Source organism: Pseudorca crassidens, chromosome 20 (assembly GCF_039906515.1).
Source record: "Pseudorca crassidens isolate mPseCra1 chromosome 20, mPseCra1.hap1, whole genome shotgun sequence".
Classification (NCBI taxonomy): Eukaryota; Metazoa; Chordata; class Mammalia; order Artiodactyla; family Delphinidae; genus Pseudorca; species Pseudorca crassidens.
The window spans coordinates 31,547,180-31,563,026 of record NC_090315.1 but is presented as its reverse complement, the minus strand read 5'-3'; the positions used below and the strand labels follow the sequence as shown (position 1 = coordinate 31,563,026).

General features: G+C 35.5%; 1 protein-coding gene across 18 annotated transcripts in view; it reads right to left on the bottom strand.

The window, feature by feature from the left end:
* Positions 1-15,847, bottom strand: part of CHD9 (chromodomain helicase DNA binding protein 9) — a 244,095-nt gene that overhangs the window by 46,287 nt on the left and 181,961 nt on the right. For all 18 annotated transcript variants that reach the window (XM_067718619.1, XM_067718614.1, XM_067718613.1 and 15 more), the window contains 4 exons: positions 10,092-10,202; positions 5,393-5,589; positions 4,735-4,934; positions 174-333 (listed from right to left, as the gene is read on the bottom strand). In XM_067718619.1, coding sequence (XP_067574720.1) covers positions 174-333; positions 4,735-4,934; positions 5,393-5,589; positions 10,092-10,202 — 668 coding nt within the window. The remainder of the gene's footprint in view (positions 1-173; positions 334-4,734; positions 4,935-5,392; positions 5,590-10,091; positions 10,203-15,847) is intronic.

Genomic DNA, 15,847 nt, shown 5'->3' with positions numbered 1-15,847 from the left:
AAAAGTGACACAAGAGGTACCATGATTTGCTGAAGGATACCCTGGTAAGAATAAGATTAGGATTGGTCCTAGACCACACTGTCTCTGTACTCAGAATCAGCATGCTTTAAGATTGTTAATAAATTCAGAAGTAAACTTGCAATGGGTTGTGTTAAAAATACCCTACTACCTACTTATTACAGTGGTGTTTTATATGTTTTTTGTAGCCTTCATCTTGAAGTAGCTGCTCAGGATTGTATTTTCGAAGCCATTCTGCTTTTTGTATATCAAATGAGCTTGTCTGAGTCTTTACTTTCTTCCCTTTTCGACCTCTGGGTACAGGGGCTGACAGACCTGTTAAAATGAGAAGGACAAATGAAATCAGGGATAATTTGTATAAAGACGGTCAATTTAAAACATTTTTTCAATGGAAGAAATTTCTGGAGACTTTCAGAGGTCTGTGTAGGCTATACAGAGATCTTTGAAAAATTAATGGTAAAAATATAAACTCAATCACAAGATAAGTCCACGATACCACACACATATTAACACAATTTCTGCCAACCACCCAATTTCATATCCCCAATTAATCATTCTGATTACCTCTATGTTGCAAAACATTTTTTTTCCAAATGTAAAAACTGAAAGACCAAACCTTTCCCTCTGCTTTACTTTTTGCTTCCTTAGTTACAAAAATACAAGTTGTGGCCTCTTGATTTTCAAAACTGATTGTTACTAATAACATGGATTAGGTTTTGTGGGGTTCCTGTTTAAGAGAGCTAAATTCATTTGATTTCACTCTTAATCTTAACATATTCCATATTTGGTCAGTTTTTTAAAAAAATTTATTTATTTATTTATTTATTTTTGGCTGTGGTGGGTCTTCGTTTCTGTGCGAGGGCTTTCTCTAGTTGTGGCAAGCGGGGGCCACTCTTCTTCACGGTGCGCGGGCCACTCTTCACCACGGTGCACGGGCCTCTCACTGTCGTGGCCTCTCTTGTTGCGGAGCACAGGCTCCAGACGCGCAGGCTCAGTAGTTGTGGCTCATGGGCCCAGTTGCTCCGCGGCATGTGGGATCTTCCCAGACCAGGGCTCGAACCCCTGTCCCCTGCATCGGCAGGCAGATTCTCAACCATTGCGCCACCAGGGAAGCCCTGGTCAGTTTCTTATTAAAGGAAATAATACATAAAGTCCAATTCACTCTTTCCTTCCCAGACATAGTCACTACCCTGAATTTGATTTTCATTTCATACACGTTTATACTTGTGTGTTGGAGAAATATTCAGTATTTAAGCTTTCATTACATTATACATGCAATTCTGTAACTTATTTATTATATTTAATTTTTTTCTGAGATTTATAAATACTTGCTGATTCATGGAGGCTCAATTCATCCATTTTAACTGCTGTGTAAAAATCTATTCTATGACTATATCACCTGCATATTATTCTTCAACTATGCTGGAGTTGTTTCACTTACAAGTTTTCACGATTACAAATAATACAGTTGTGCTTCTTCCTTTCAATTCTTGTCTATCTTTTCCCTGCCATATTCTACCAGCTAGGAGTTTCATCACAATGGTAAATAGAAGCACTATGTAGGTTTGTCCCATTTCTCCTTAGGATTTTGGTGGGTTTTGCCTTTATATTTTGATACTATTTTGTTCAGTGCATACAAGTTCATTTTGTTATATCTTCTTTTATGGATTAGTTTTTTTTTATTATGTAGTATCCTTTTTTAATCTCAATTAATGCTTCCATCTTAAATTGCATTTTAGTCTATGTTAATAATGCTCTGTATTCTAGTCCTCCTGACCCTTGTTGGTTTGGAAACTAAACAGTGCATATTTAAAAATACACATATTGAAATTTTCCTAATAAAATATGGAGATGTTTTATATTTTTAAATTTCTCCAAAAAAAAAAAATTTCTCCCTACCATCATTTCCTCAGATTCATCATTTAATCCTATTTTCTTTTTCATGTAACTGCATGTTAATTTTTACATGTTAATTTGTAATTTTTAAGAGGTCTGTGTCTTGAATGTTTCTACAGTACTTTCGTCTTTTTTCAAAATCATAGTATATCTGAAGTATCTTTGCAGATATTAATGATATTTTTTAAAAAGTTGTCTTCTCCTTTCACAGTCTTTGTTTCCTACAAGTTCATTTTAGTGGTTTGTTTTTAGTCTCTCTCTCATGTTGGAGACGTTCCTCAGATGCCTGATACCCTTGGTTATTTGCTTATATTTAAGAATGACAGAAAAGTTGATAGACAGGCTGAATGAGTGGAGGTGACTGTCGACTCTTTGAAGGGTAATCCAGCTGGTTTTTTCCTGTCATTATCTTTAGGTTTTGGTCTGGTCAATTCACCAAGGACAATTCCTTAGTTTTCTTCCTTGAGTATGACACTGTCCAGTATACATATTCATTTAACAGCCATTTAGTAGCTCCATGTTGCAAATACCAATGAAATGCAGACATTCTCTATTTTATCTTCTCCAGAGAATAAACATTCAGTCAGTCTTCGCCATGGATACATGGAGTTGAAAAGGGTATTTAGGGATCTGATCCCCCTTTTAAACAACTTTTAATCAAAGCCCCTGTCCTTTATATCCACTTTCAGAGGTCACGGATGTCACAAACTCCTGAAACTTTTAGATAATCTATGAAGCAAATCAGTTGGTTGTTGCCCTTTCCTACTGTTGACCTAAGATTCAGCTCTCTCTGGTTGGTTAAGTTAGTCATCACTAATCTAATGCTTCTAGGTTCCAAAATTCCTTTTCCATTCTCTCTACTTTTAAGGGTTTATCCTTATTTATTTTAAAATTATAGAATTAAGCATATACAAAAATAAATGGAATAATATGATGGATCACAGATCCTATCATCCAACTTCATTAATTATGAATTCATAGCCAATTTGGCTTCATCTATATCCTGTTTGTTCCCCAACCTCCAACACTATTTTGAAATAAATCGAAGACAACCACCACTTCATTAATAAATGTCTGAGTATCTTTTAACATATGTAAAATATAAGGCTTCCTTAAAAACAAAACAAAAAACTACAATACCATCATCAGCCCTAAGAAATGCAATAACACGTACTTAATATTTACTATTCAAATTTAGAATTATCTAATAAAGATAATAGACAAATTTCTCCTGGGTTGTTGCTTCAATCAGGATCCAAATAAGGCCCACACACTGCAACTGGCTGAGGACTCATAAACATCTTTCAGGTTATAGCAGGGTTTTCAATCTTGGCACTATTGCTATTTTGAGCTGCACAGTTTTTCACTGTAGGGGCAGTCTGTGCTCTTGTGGCCTCTACAAACTAGATGCCATTAACATGCTCAAAGCTGTGACAACCCAGGGTGGGAGCAAGATTGGGGCACAAGATCATGTCTGGTGTGAGCCAATGGTTTATAGATACCCTCCCCATTTTCCTCCCCTTCCACTATTTACTTGTTAAAGAAACTAAAATTTATACCTGTACAATTTATAAAGCTTGATGCCTTGAATTTTTTTCCCTTTATTGACATATAAGTTGGGTTTCAAGGAAGAGTGAAATTATATTTGTGTGAATCTTCCATCTTTACCAGAAATCAGCTCTTCACATTAATAATTTCATTGTCTCCTATTAAGATAGACCTCCAGTGACCACCCTAATCTAAACTAGGTACTTTCTGTTGTTCTCAATCTCAGTACTTAGTTTATTTACTTCACAGTACTCATCATAATCTATAATTATTTAGGTAATTTATCTGCTTTCTTATTATGTCTGTCTGCCTGACCAGGTTCATGAGCTCAGGGATCTTGTCTGTGTTGTTCCTTCTCATCTTCCCAGTACTTTGCACAAGCAGCGCAGAACAGGCACTTTAACAGGTATTTGTTGATTAAATAGAATAAAATTGTAACACCAATTTAAGGGCACAGTAATCTTTTTATCTTTATAGAAAATTCAATTATTTTATGCAAAAAAGAATGTTCGTAGGGTTATGGAGCAAATGCTACTTGTATATATCTCTGATGGGACTATAAATTGACACAGCCACATGTGACAGCAAATTAAAACAGTTATAACAATTTTAAATGTATATACCACAGTGTTCCAAATTTTAATATACATACTAATTGCTGAGGAACTTGTTAAAATGTAGATTCTGATGTAGTAAGTCTGAGGTCTAAGATTCTGCATTTCTAAGAAGCTCCTGGGAGATGCTGATGCTGTTAACACACAGACCACATTTTAGGTCCTAAGGACGTATATATGCTGTACCTCAACAATTCCATTTCTTGATATTTACTTTAGTGGAAGATTTATTCCTGTGCACAAGGAGGAACGTAAAAGGATCTTCACTAAAACCTGTTTTTCAATTATCTAAAATTGGAAACATCCTAAATGCCCATCATCAAAGGAGATGCTAAATGAATTAAGAAATATCCATACTATGGACTACTAAGCAGGAGTTTAAAAAATAAAATAGATCTACATGAATACAGATGGGATGACCTCTAAGACATACTATTGGGTCAACAACTTGTAAACAAATACATGTTTGATAACAGTATATAAAACCCAACCAAACTGATAACACTAGTCCTTTCTAACATGGAACTTGAATTAAGAGTGAAGCTTAAGGGTTCTTTACTATTATCTGAAATGCTTCAATATTTTATAGGGTACTATGTTAAGTGCTACTTACATAACTAAAACTAAATTTAAAAAGGAAATAAAAGAATGTTCTTACCTAGATGATTTTGTAGCTCTCGTGTCTGCCCATCTTCGGTTGGAGTAATGAGATCCCATATGAAGCCTTTAATTTTCTCATCTCCTCGGTAGTGAACAAGGCAATAAGCTAAGAGGGCTCTGCAAATTATTTCCACATCGTGCTCATTTAGCTGCCTTTTAAAACGGCCATGAGACAGAATCTCTCTCCATCGGCCCCACCTAGTTAAAAAAAGGTATATTTATATTAATATTGGGTGAAATCCTAGAGAAAACATAACTCATGGATAAAAGGCCTGAAACCTGCAAAAAACACACTTTGTCACTGATAGAATTTACCTACTAAAGTTTTTTCCCCCATAGAATAAACTGCAGAGTCATGGTATAGTAATTTCTAGTATATTTTATTCAATAATGGATAAAAACATTATCCATTTTGTGTTACTGAATATGCAAATCTAAGAACAAGGAGTTTGATATTAGCAATACATTTATAATATTAAAATTTAAAGATATCTCATCAATTGCTATTAAGTATATGTTAAATATATAAATTCATGGTACTTAAAAAATATTTTATTGATTCTAACAAGATAAAAAGCATATTAGAATGTAGTATATGTTTCCCATAAATTTGTACACCAGACTACTAACAGTAAACATTAAAAATAATATTTTACCCATAAACTAGCAGATTTTTCTCTACTCTAAAGCATTCAGTTCTTCCATAGCCATTCGAACGCTCACAGGGTCTCCGGAGTTTGGGCTTTTCATCTCCTTCACTTTCAGCTTCAGATAATTCAGCCAATTCATCTTTTGTAGCACTGAAGGGTCTTGTTTGCTTCCTAATTCTTGGAGTGTCAATAACCAAGCTGTTCTGTAAAATTTAACAGCTATTACTTGAAGGTCCTTTTATTATTTTGCTTATAACAATATTTTACATTTTTACCTTTCAAACTGTACAAACAATAATTTTATAAAACCAGAACAAATTACTAACAATTCCACTGACCTACCAAATCAACATAAAATTTTTTTATTCCTTTAAAATCCTTATTACCATTTGTCATAATTTCATATTACAATCATAGGATAAAAAAATTTGGTATATGGCTTTATTAATATGAAAGTTACTGTATTGTGCTTCTACAACAACTATAAACTATATTTTAAACTGAATTTATGCATAATTTTCTTTACCTAATTAATTCATAATGCAATTTGAATTAATACAAATAGATTGTTTTAAATTTTTAAAATATATAATGCTAAAAAGTAAATCTTTGTAATCTAAGTTTATCCTAAATATAAGTCCAAAGGAAGTGAAATATCCAAAAATGGAAATATTGGTCAAAGGGCATAATTATTTTATGGATCCAGAATCATGTTTCAGTGCTTTCCAAAAGACTTACACTAATCTACAACAAGCAAAGTAATAAGTATATGAACCTCACTATGGTCAATGAAGTCTAATTCATTCAAAACAACGTAAGTTGACAAACTTTAATCTTTATTGACCAATTTATCTAAGTTAGGTACTATGTTATGGGCTATGACTAAGATAGCTTTCTGCTCATGAGAAATTCACAGTCTTGAGGCTCAGTTTAATGTGTAAACAAATAAATGCTATTCAGGATGCAATATTTTATAAGATGGGTGCCATAAAAGAAAGATTTACAAAGTAGTGATACTAGAAAGAGATCTTCAAGAATGAGAAGTAGTTTGCTAGGCATCCAAGGAGGAGATGGCATTATAAGTGAAGAAAACAGTAATGGACCTGAAAAGGTATTCTATGTTCAAGTCCTAGAGCAGGAGAGGGTAAACGCTAGGAGGGGAAGCAGGGACCAGACCATGTAGGTTCTGCTGTCCCACAGTAGTATGACCACAGTGCACTGAACTTAAAGGGGTACATAATGTTAATATGTCTTAATACTGGTGACATTAGCCTTCTCTATTAAGTTTTTCCACTGTAAACTTACTAGTTTTCCTTTTGTAATTAATAAATATTTTGGAAGATATACTTTGAAGATATATAAAAATTCTGTTTCTCCTTATACTCTACACACTAATTTTAGAATTCATCAATGGGGTGGATTGAGATTTTCTATTTCTCTTATTCCTTCTACATTTATTAATTGGCACCTTCTATATAAGAAAGAGTTGACAAGGACCTACTGTATAACACAGGGAACTATACTCAGTATTTTGTAATAAGCTTAAAAGAATCTGAAAAAAAATTATGTATTTATAACACTTTGTTGTACACCTGAGACTAAAACATCGTAAATCAACCTACTTCAAAAAAAATAATTACTTAATTAAAAAAAAGAAAGAGTTGTCCCTTTCCCTGGTCCCAACTTAAAAAAAAAAACAACCATAATTGTATTTTCTCTTGAGTAAATTTTCAAGTGTTTTTTGCCCGTAATCTTTTAAGATTTTGATTTATTTCTACTTGTGATCAATTTACATTAGCTTTTATATAATAAAAATATTAACTTTCATATATACTTCTGCTACAAATAGTCACCAGTCTGATTGCAATTTTATTTTTCCATTACATAATTTTTAGTCATATATTTGAATATGCCAATTATTTCCCTTTGTGGTTTGTTTCTAATTTAGAATGTTTTCCCACCAAATATTTGATAAAATAGAAATCTATTTTTACTATTTTTTCATGCTTTGTTTCAAAAATAAATTTTTTATGACAAATTGGAGTTTACTTGGCATAGAGTATATTATTAAAATGCTTCCCCAATGTTAACTCAAATTTTAATCATGATTATTAAATAACTCCTTTTTCTCTAATGCTATTTCTTTATTTATATCCTATAATTTGACCTTCTCCTGTTCTTATTCTATTCTTTGCTCTATATACATTTCTCTCAGTATCATGGTTCCTTTATAATATGTTAATATGCTTTTATGTTTTAACATATAGTAAGTAACGCCAATCTGTCTTCATGGTACTTCTTGTCAGAAAATTATAAAATTTTTGAGAAGTACAAATTAGAAAACATAACTGCAAAGTATTACATGACTATATGCTTATATAAGTTTATTTATAAAATCCATAACTCCTTAGGATAATCTATAAGACCCTATTGAAATGAGCCATACCTATCATCTTTGACCTAACCTGTCACCACTCTCACTATCCCCCTCCATTCTGACACAATGCCATTTCTATTTCTGGAACACTGTAAGCTTATTTCAAACAATGGCTCACTGCCATTCCCTCTACCTTGAAAGCTTTTATCTCATGTCTTTACACTGTTGGCTGGTTCTCATCATTCAAGTCTCAGCACAGATGTCCCCTCAGAGTGACCTCCCTTGACCACTTTTCCTAATGCTATCTACACTCCTCCAGGCATTCTCTACCATCTTACCATTTTATTTTCTTCAGTCTCAGAAATTATCTTATATATTTGTTTACTTACCCACCAGAATTTGTAAGCTCTATTAAGCAGTGCTTCATCTGTCTTGTTCATTTTAGCCCTAATGTGAGAATGGTACTTGGCTCACAGTGTGCTCTAGTTGGATTCAGCACAAATGTACGAGTGTCTGCGTATTACCATTATAATACTTTTGAAAAATCATAAACAAACATCACACTGTAAGTATTGTTCTATTTCTCTTTCTCTTTTTTTTTTTTTTTTATTGTGGTACACGGGCCTCTCACTGTTGTGGCCTCTCCCGTTGCGGAGCACAGGCTCCGGATGCGCAGGCCCAGCGGCCATGGCTCACGGGCCCAGCTGCCCCGCGGCATGTGGGATCTTCCTGGACCAGGGCACGAACCCATGTCCCCTGCATCAGCAGGCGGACTCTCAACCACTGTGCCACTAGGGAAGGCCTCTCTCTTTTTAAAGTTAACTGTCTTGTCTTAGAGCTCTATGTGAGTACATAGGGATCTACATGATTATTTTTACTTACTGCATTAGACAGTATAAAAGTACCAATTAGTTTCTAATTTTTTTCTAAAATGAAAAATGTTGCGATGTACATCACTGTACATTATCATTGTACATGTGTGATTATTGCTGTAAGACAGATTCCTAAAAGTGGATTTAATATTGTTGAGTATTTATTCTTCCAGGGTAATTTTAGATTTTGTCTGGTTATATGAACAAATTCTTAACATTTTGATTGGGGCTGCATTTCTATGTTTATTAACTCAACCTACAAATGTTTAAAATATGTAGTTTTTCTTCCCAATTGACAAATCTCACAATTAAGTTTGGTAATTTACTTTACTGAAATCATATATGTCCAGTAGGTATTCCCCTAAGTGTTCTAAATCTTTTTTTCTACTACGAAGTAGACTTCCTCTTCCATATATTTTTCTACTGCTGTTAGTACTGATATTTAAGAAGGCTAAATGGCATATTTATCTTCTATCAGTTAATTCACTAATTCATCTATTAATTTATAGTGGTTTGCAAATTCCATTGACTTTTTAAGGCATATAAACATGCCAATATGAAAACAGTAATATTTTAATAAATATCTCTTTCTAATTTACTTTTTTATAATGTTTCATACAGAATTATACATATTTCCAAAATATATTAAATAATAATTATTATTGGGCAGTGGCATTATTCCTCATTGTAAAGTTTTACATCTTATAAGGTTATCTATTAAAATAGATCCCATGCATCAATGCTTAATATAAATTTCTTTTAATCATTTAGCAGTTATTTTGGAAGTAGGTAAGGCTCACAAACATTGATTCCTATAAATTATCAGACAGGTAGATGTCTTTTGAAGTGAACAGTTACGTTATGATCAGTTCCATGAATTCTGTGCTAGCTTTTTGGCCCTTTCTTCCTTAACTCCAAGGGATGTTATAAAAGAAACAGTTTAAAAATGCCACTTTATTTTTTAAATTTCATAATATTTACTAAGCATAGCTAGATCTATGTACGTAAGTAGGACTGGATCTTAAATTTTTTATAGTTCTTTGTCAGATTTTGAAGATGCCACTTTCTTGACTGCTTTTTTTTTCTCCTTTTGTATTTGACTAGATCATTAATGGTATCTGACACCAAAATAACAAAAAGAAGGTTAAAAAGCGAAATAAAAGTAATCCGTTATTTTAAGACATTTTAAAAATTAAAAAACATATTATAATTTTAAGAACACAAACACCCTCCAAAATTAAACTTTCACCGTATTACAACCTGTCACAACAAATATCAGAAGAATTAAACAGAAGCAGTGCCTGACTCAATGTTATCATTCTACAGCCCTGTATCAATTTATTTATGCAGATTAATTTATTTCAGTCAGTACACAGTGGAACACCTTAAAATATTATAATAATATTACCAAAGTATTCCCACAGGTAATATTTTTTAAACGGAAATAAATACTTACTCTACCACTGATGGCATCTATATCTATTTCTGCCTTTTTCGCCCATTTTTGCCAGAAGTTGGGATCATCTAAGGAAATATCTGTTCGATTTCCAGATGCCACAAAACTTGCCTGAAATACATAATGGTAGTTTTTCAAAATGTTTTGAAACGTAGAGGAAAAATCTATCAAAGTATATCTAAAACCTTATCTCTTCACATTTAGTGTGGATAGAATTTGAATTCAGCATATACACACATGCACTCAAAGTACGTTTCAAACTACAATGGTCTGAAACATAGCACAGCATCTGCTTAAGGCAAAAGGCTTAATACCAACACAGGCTGGAGTTTTAGGAGCAAAATTAAAGAAGTTATTATTGTTGTTTGACTTTTAAACTTTGGGTAAGCAGGGATCAAATCGTTTTAGTCAAAAAACCATACAGGATACAATACTGCATTTTAGAAATACTATACAACAACACAGCAATCCCACTACTGGGCATATACCCTGAGAAAATCATAATTCAAAAAGAGTCATGTATCACAATGTTCACTGCAGCACTATTTACAACAGCCAGCACATGGAAGCAACCTAAGTGTCCATCGACAAGTGAATAAAGAAGATGTGGCACATATATACAATGGAATATTACTCAGCTATAAAAAGAAATGAAATTGAGTTATTTGTAGTGAGGTGGATGGACCCAGAGTCTATCATACGGAGTGAAGTAAGACAGAAAGGGAAAAACAAATACCGTATGCTGACACATATATATGGAATCTAAAAAAAAAAATGGTTCTGAAGAACCTAGGGGCAGGACAGGAATAAAGACGCAGACGTAGAGAATGGACTTGAGGACATGGTTGGGGGGAGGCTAAGCTGGGACGAAGTGAGAGAGTGGCATGGACATATATACACTACCCAAATGTAAAATCAATAGCTAGTGGGAAGCAGCTGCATAGCACAGAGAGATCACTCAGTGCTTTGTGAGCACCTAGAGGGGTGGGATAGGGAGGGTGGGAGGGAGATGCAAGAGGGAGGAGATATGGGGATATATGTATATGTATAGCTGATTCACTTTGTTATAAAGCAGAAACTGACATACCATTGTAAAGCAATTATACTCTGATAAAGATGTTAAAAAAAAAAAGAAAGAAAGGAAATACTACATGAATAGGGATTTCCCAGGTAGTCCAGTGGTTACACCTCCGCACTCCCAACGCAGGGGGCCTGGGTTCAATCTATGGTGGGGCAACTAAGATCCCACATAACGCAACTAAGCTCGTGCACTACGAGTACTGAACCCGCATGCTTTAGAGCCCTCACGTCACAAGCCCGTGTGCCACAACTAGAGAGCCTGTGTGCTACAATAAAGATCCAGTGTAGCTAAAACAAATAATTTAATTTTAAAAAAAATGAATATTAAGAAATTAGGTTACAAGAAGAATTTCAAACCTATTTGCCCTAGACAGTTCATTTTCTGGTATTCTCCTACTTTATTTCCATCCCATTTTTACATAGATATGTCTCCTAAAAAAATGCAATACAGAATATAAGAAATACAGAAAAATGAGTCATTGTCTATCTTTATTTATTTTTTTGCGGTATGCGGGCCTCTCACTGTTGTGGCCTCTCCCATTGCGGAGCACAGGCTCCGGACACGCAGGCTCAGCGGCCATGGCTCACGGGCCCAGCCACTCCGCAGCATGTGGGATCCTCCCGGACCGGGGCACGTACCCGCGTCCCCCACTTCGGCAGGCGGACTCTGAACCACTGCGCCACCAGGGAAGCCCCCTGCCTAACTTTATTTTGAAAACTCTTTTCCTTACAAAAAAAATACTGCATAAGCATTGTAAAAACTTAAGAAATTACAGAGGAATAAAAGAAAATATAAATGATTTATTTTCTTAAATGTTGCAGAAATTATAAAATCTTTTCATTGGACCTAATTTTAGACATTACAGTTCAACACTGTGATTCATAAATAACCATTATTTGCAACTTAAGTTCCTAAAAATAGATACGCTGCTTCAAAGAAAATTTATCAAAGTGCTTTATAAAAATGAAATACACAGAGAAGATATATAATGCTTTAACAAAAGGGCTTGTAAGATGCATGCTAAACTTCTATAGGGATAAATGGAAGGAGCTTCCAGGTGTCCACTCCTCTGGTGAGATGGAGTCGGGAGATGCTCTCCTCAGCTCCTTGCCTGGGTGGAGAAGTCAGGCTATAGGGCTGGCAGAAATCCTTGTTTGAGGGCCCCACCAAATTCCCCAGTCAGAGTGTTGCAGCTGAGCGGAGCGGCTGCTTGGGACTACTCCTCGGGCGCTGCAGAAACCCGTCTTGGAATCTGACATGTAATCAGTTTGGGACCGTTGGCCAGCTGCTCCTAACCTGGCCACATGAAGGCTCAGACTGTTCCAGTCTCTGAACTGAAGAGAACCAACACTATCAGCATCTCTCTCACCACCATGAATGCAAGGTATCTCAATGAAGAGTATCAGGAGGACATATACAAATCCCAGACTGGCATGTGCAAGTTCTGAGGAATGGTGGAATAACCCAATGTATCTGGGTGACCTTTGGAGACAGCTGAGACAGAGCTACAACAGGCAGTGGCTGACACCCAACTCATAGCCCAGTTTCGCCAGCCTTGTGGCTGACAAGGTCTTGGTGCTCCAAGCGGCTGTCAGGCCTGAGCCTCTGAGGTGGGAGAGCTGAATTCAGGACACTGGTCCAGCAGAGACCTCCCGGCCCCACGTAATATCAATTGGGGAGAGCTCTCCCAGAGATCTCCATCTCAACGCTAACACCCAGCTCCACTCAACGACCAGCAAGGTAAAGTGCTGGACACCCCATGCCAAACAACTAGCAAGACAGGAAAACAACCCCACCCATCAGCAGAGAGGCTGCCTAAAATCATAATAAGCTCACAGACACCCCAAAACACAGCACTGGACACAGTCCTGCCCACCAGAAAGGCAAGATCCAGCCTCATCCACCAGAACACAGGCACCAGTCCCCTCCACCAGGAAACCTACACAACCCACTGAACCAACCTTACCCACTGGGGGCAGATACCAAAAACAACGGGAACTATGAACCTGCAGCCTGTGAAAAGGAGACCCCAAATGCAGTAAGTTAGGCAAAATGAGAAGACAGAGAAATAAACAGCAGAAGAAGAAGCAAAGTAAAAACTCACCAGACCAAACAAATGAGGAGGAAATAGGCAGTCTACCTGAAAAAGAATTCAGAGTAATGATAGTAAAGATGATCCAACGTCTTAGAAATAGAATGGAGAAAATATGAGAAACGTTTAACAAGGACCTAGAAAAACTAAAGAGCAAACAATGATGACCAACACAATAAATGAAATTTAAAATTCTCTACAAGGAATCAAGAGCAGAATAACTGCAGCAGAAGAACAGATAAGTGACCGGGAAGATAAAATAGTGTAAATAACTACCACAGAGCAGAAAAAAGGAAAAAGAGTGAAAAGAATTCAGGACAGTCTCAGAGACCTCTGGGACAACATTAAACACACCAACACTCGAATTATAGGGGTCCTAGGAGAAGAAGAGAAAAAGGGACTGAGAAAATATTTGAAGAGATTATAGTTGAAAGCTTCCCTAACATGGGAAAAGCAATAGTCAATCAAGTCCAGGAAGCACAGAGTCCCATACGGGATAAAGACAAGGAGAAACATGCCAAGACACATATTAACCAAACTATCAAAAATTAAATACAAAGAAAAAATATTAAAAGCAGCAAGTGAAAAGCAATAAATAACATACATACAATGGAATCCCCATAAGGTTAACAGCTTATCTTTCAGCAGAAACTCTGCAAGCCAGAAGGGCGTGGCAGGACATATTTAAAGTGATGAAAGGGAAAAACCTACAACTAAGATTACTCTACCCAGCAAGGATCTCATTCAGATTCAATGGAGAAATTAAAACCTTTACAGACAAGCAAGAATTCAGCACCACGAAACCAGCTTTAAAACAAATGCTAAAGGAACTTCTCTAGGCAGGAAAACAAAGAAGAAGGAAAAGATCTACAATAATAAACCCCAAACAATTAAGAAAATGGTAATAGGAACATAAATATCGATAATTTCCTTAAATGTATATGGATTAAGTGCTCCAACCAAAAGACACAGACTGGCTGAATGGATACGAAAACAAGACCCGTATATATGCCATATACAAGAGACCCACCTAAGACCTAGGGACACATACAGACTGAAAGTGAGGGGATGGAAAAAGATATTCCATGCAAATGGAAATCAGAAGAAAGCCGGAGTAGCAATTCTCTTACCAGACAAAACAGAATTTAAAATAAAGACTATTACAAGAGAAAAGAAGGACACTACATAATGATCAAGGGATCAATCCAAGAAGATATAACAATTGTAAATATTTATGTACCCAATACAGGAGTACCTCAGTACATAAGGCAAATGTTAACAGCCATAAAAGGGGAAATTGACAGCAACACAATAATAGTAGGGGACCTTTAACACCCCACTTTCACCAATGGACAGATCATCCAAACTGAAAAGAAGTAAGGAAACACAAGCTTTAAATGATACATTAAACAAGATGGACGTAAATGATAATTAGAGGCCACTCCATCCAAAAACAACAGAATACATTATCTTCTCAAGTGCTCATGGAACATTTTCCAGGATGGATCATATCTTGGGTCACAAATCAAGCCTTGGTAAATTTAAGAAAACTGAAATCATATCAAGTATCTATTCCGACCACAACGCTATAAGACTAGATATAAATTACAGGAAAAAAACTGTAAAAAAACACAAACCCATAGAGGCCAAACAACACACTACTAAATAATCAAGAGATCACTGAAGAAATCAAAGAGGAAATAAAAAAATACCTAGAAACAAATGACAATGAAAACACGACGACCCAAAACCTATGGGATGCAGCAAAATCAGTTCTAAGAGGGAAGTTTACAGCAATACAATCCTAGCTTAAGAAACAGGAAACATCTCGAATAAACAACCTAAACTTGCACCTAAAGCAATTAGACAAAGAAGAACAAAAAACCCCAAAGATAGCAGAAGGAAAGAAATCATAAAGATCAGATCAGAAATAAATGAAAAAGAAATGAAGGAAACGATAGCAAAGATCAATAAAACTAAAAGCTGGTTCTTTGAGAAGATAAACAAAATTGATAAGCCATTAGCCAGACTCATCAAGAAAGAAAGGGAGAAGACTCAAATCAATAGAATTAGAAATGAAAAAGAAGTAACAACTGACACTGCAGAAACACAAAAGATCAGGAGAGATTACTACAAGCAACTCTATGCCAATAAAATGAACCACCTGAAGGAAACTGACAAATTCTTAGAAATGCACAACCTGCCAAGACTGAATCAGGAAGAAATAGAAAATATGAACAGACCAATCACAAGCACTGAAATTGAAACTGTGATTAAAAATCTTCCAACAAACAAAAGCCCAGGACCCAGGCTTCACAGGCGAATTCTACCAAACATTTAGAGAATAGCTAACACCTATCCTTCTCAAACTCTTCCAAAACATAGCAGAGGGAGGAACACTCCCAAACTCATTCTACGAGGCCACCATCCCCCAGATACCAAAACCAGACAAGGATGTCACAAAGAAAGAAAACTACAGGCCAATATCACTGATGAACATAGATGCAAAAATCCTCAACATAATACTAGGAAACAGAATACAATAGCACATTAAAAGGATGATACACCATGATCAAGTGGGGT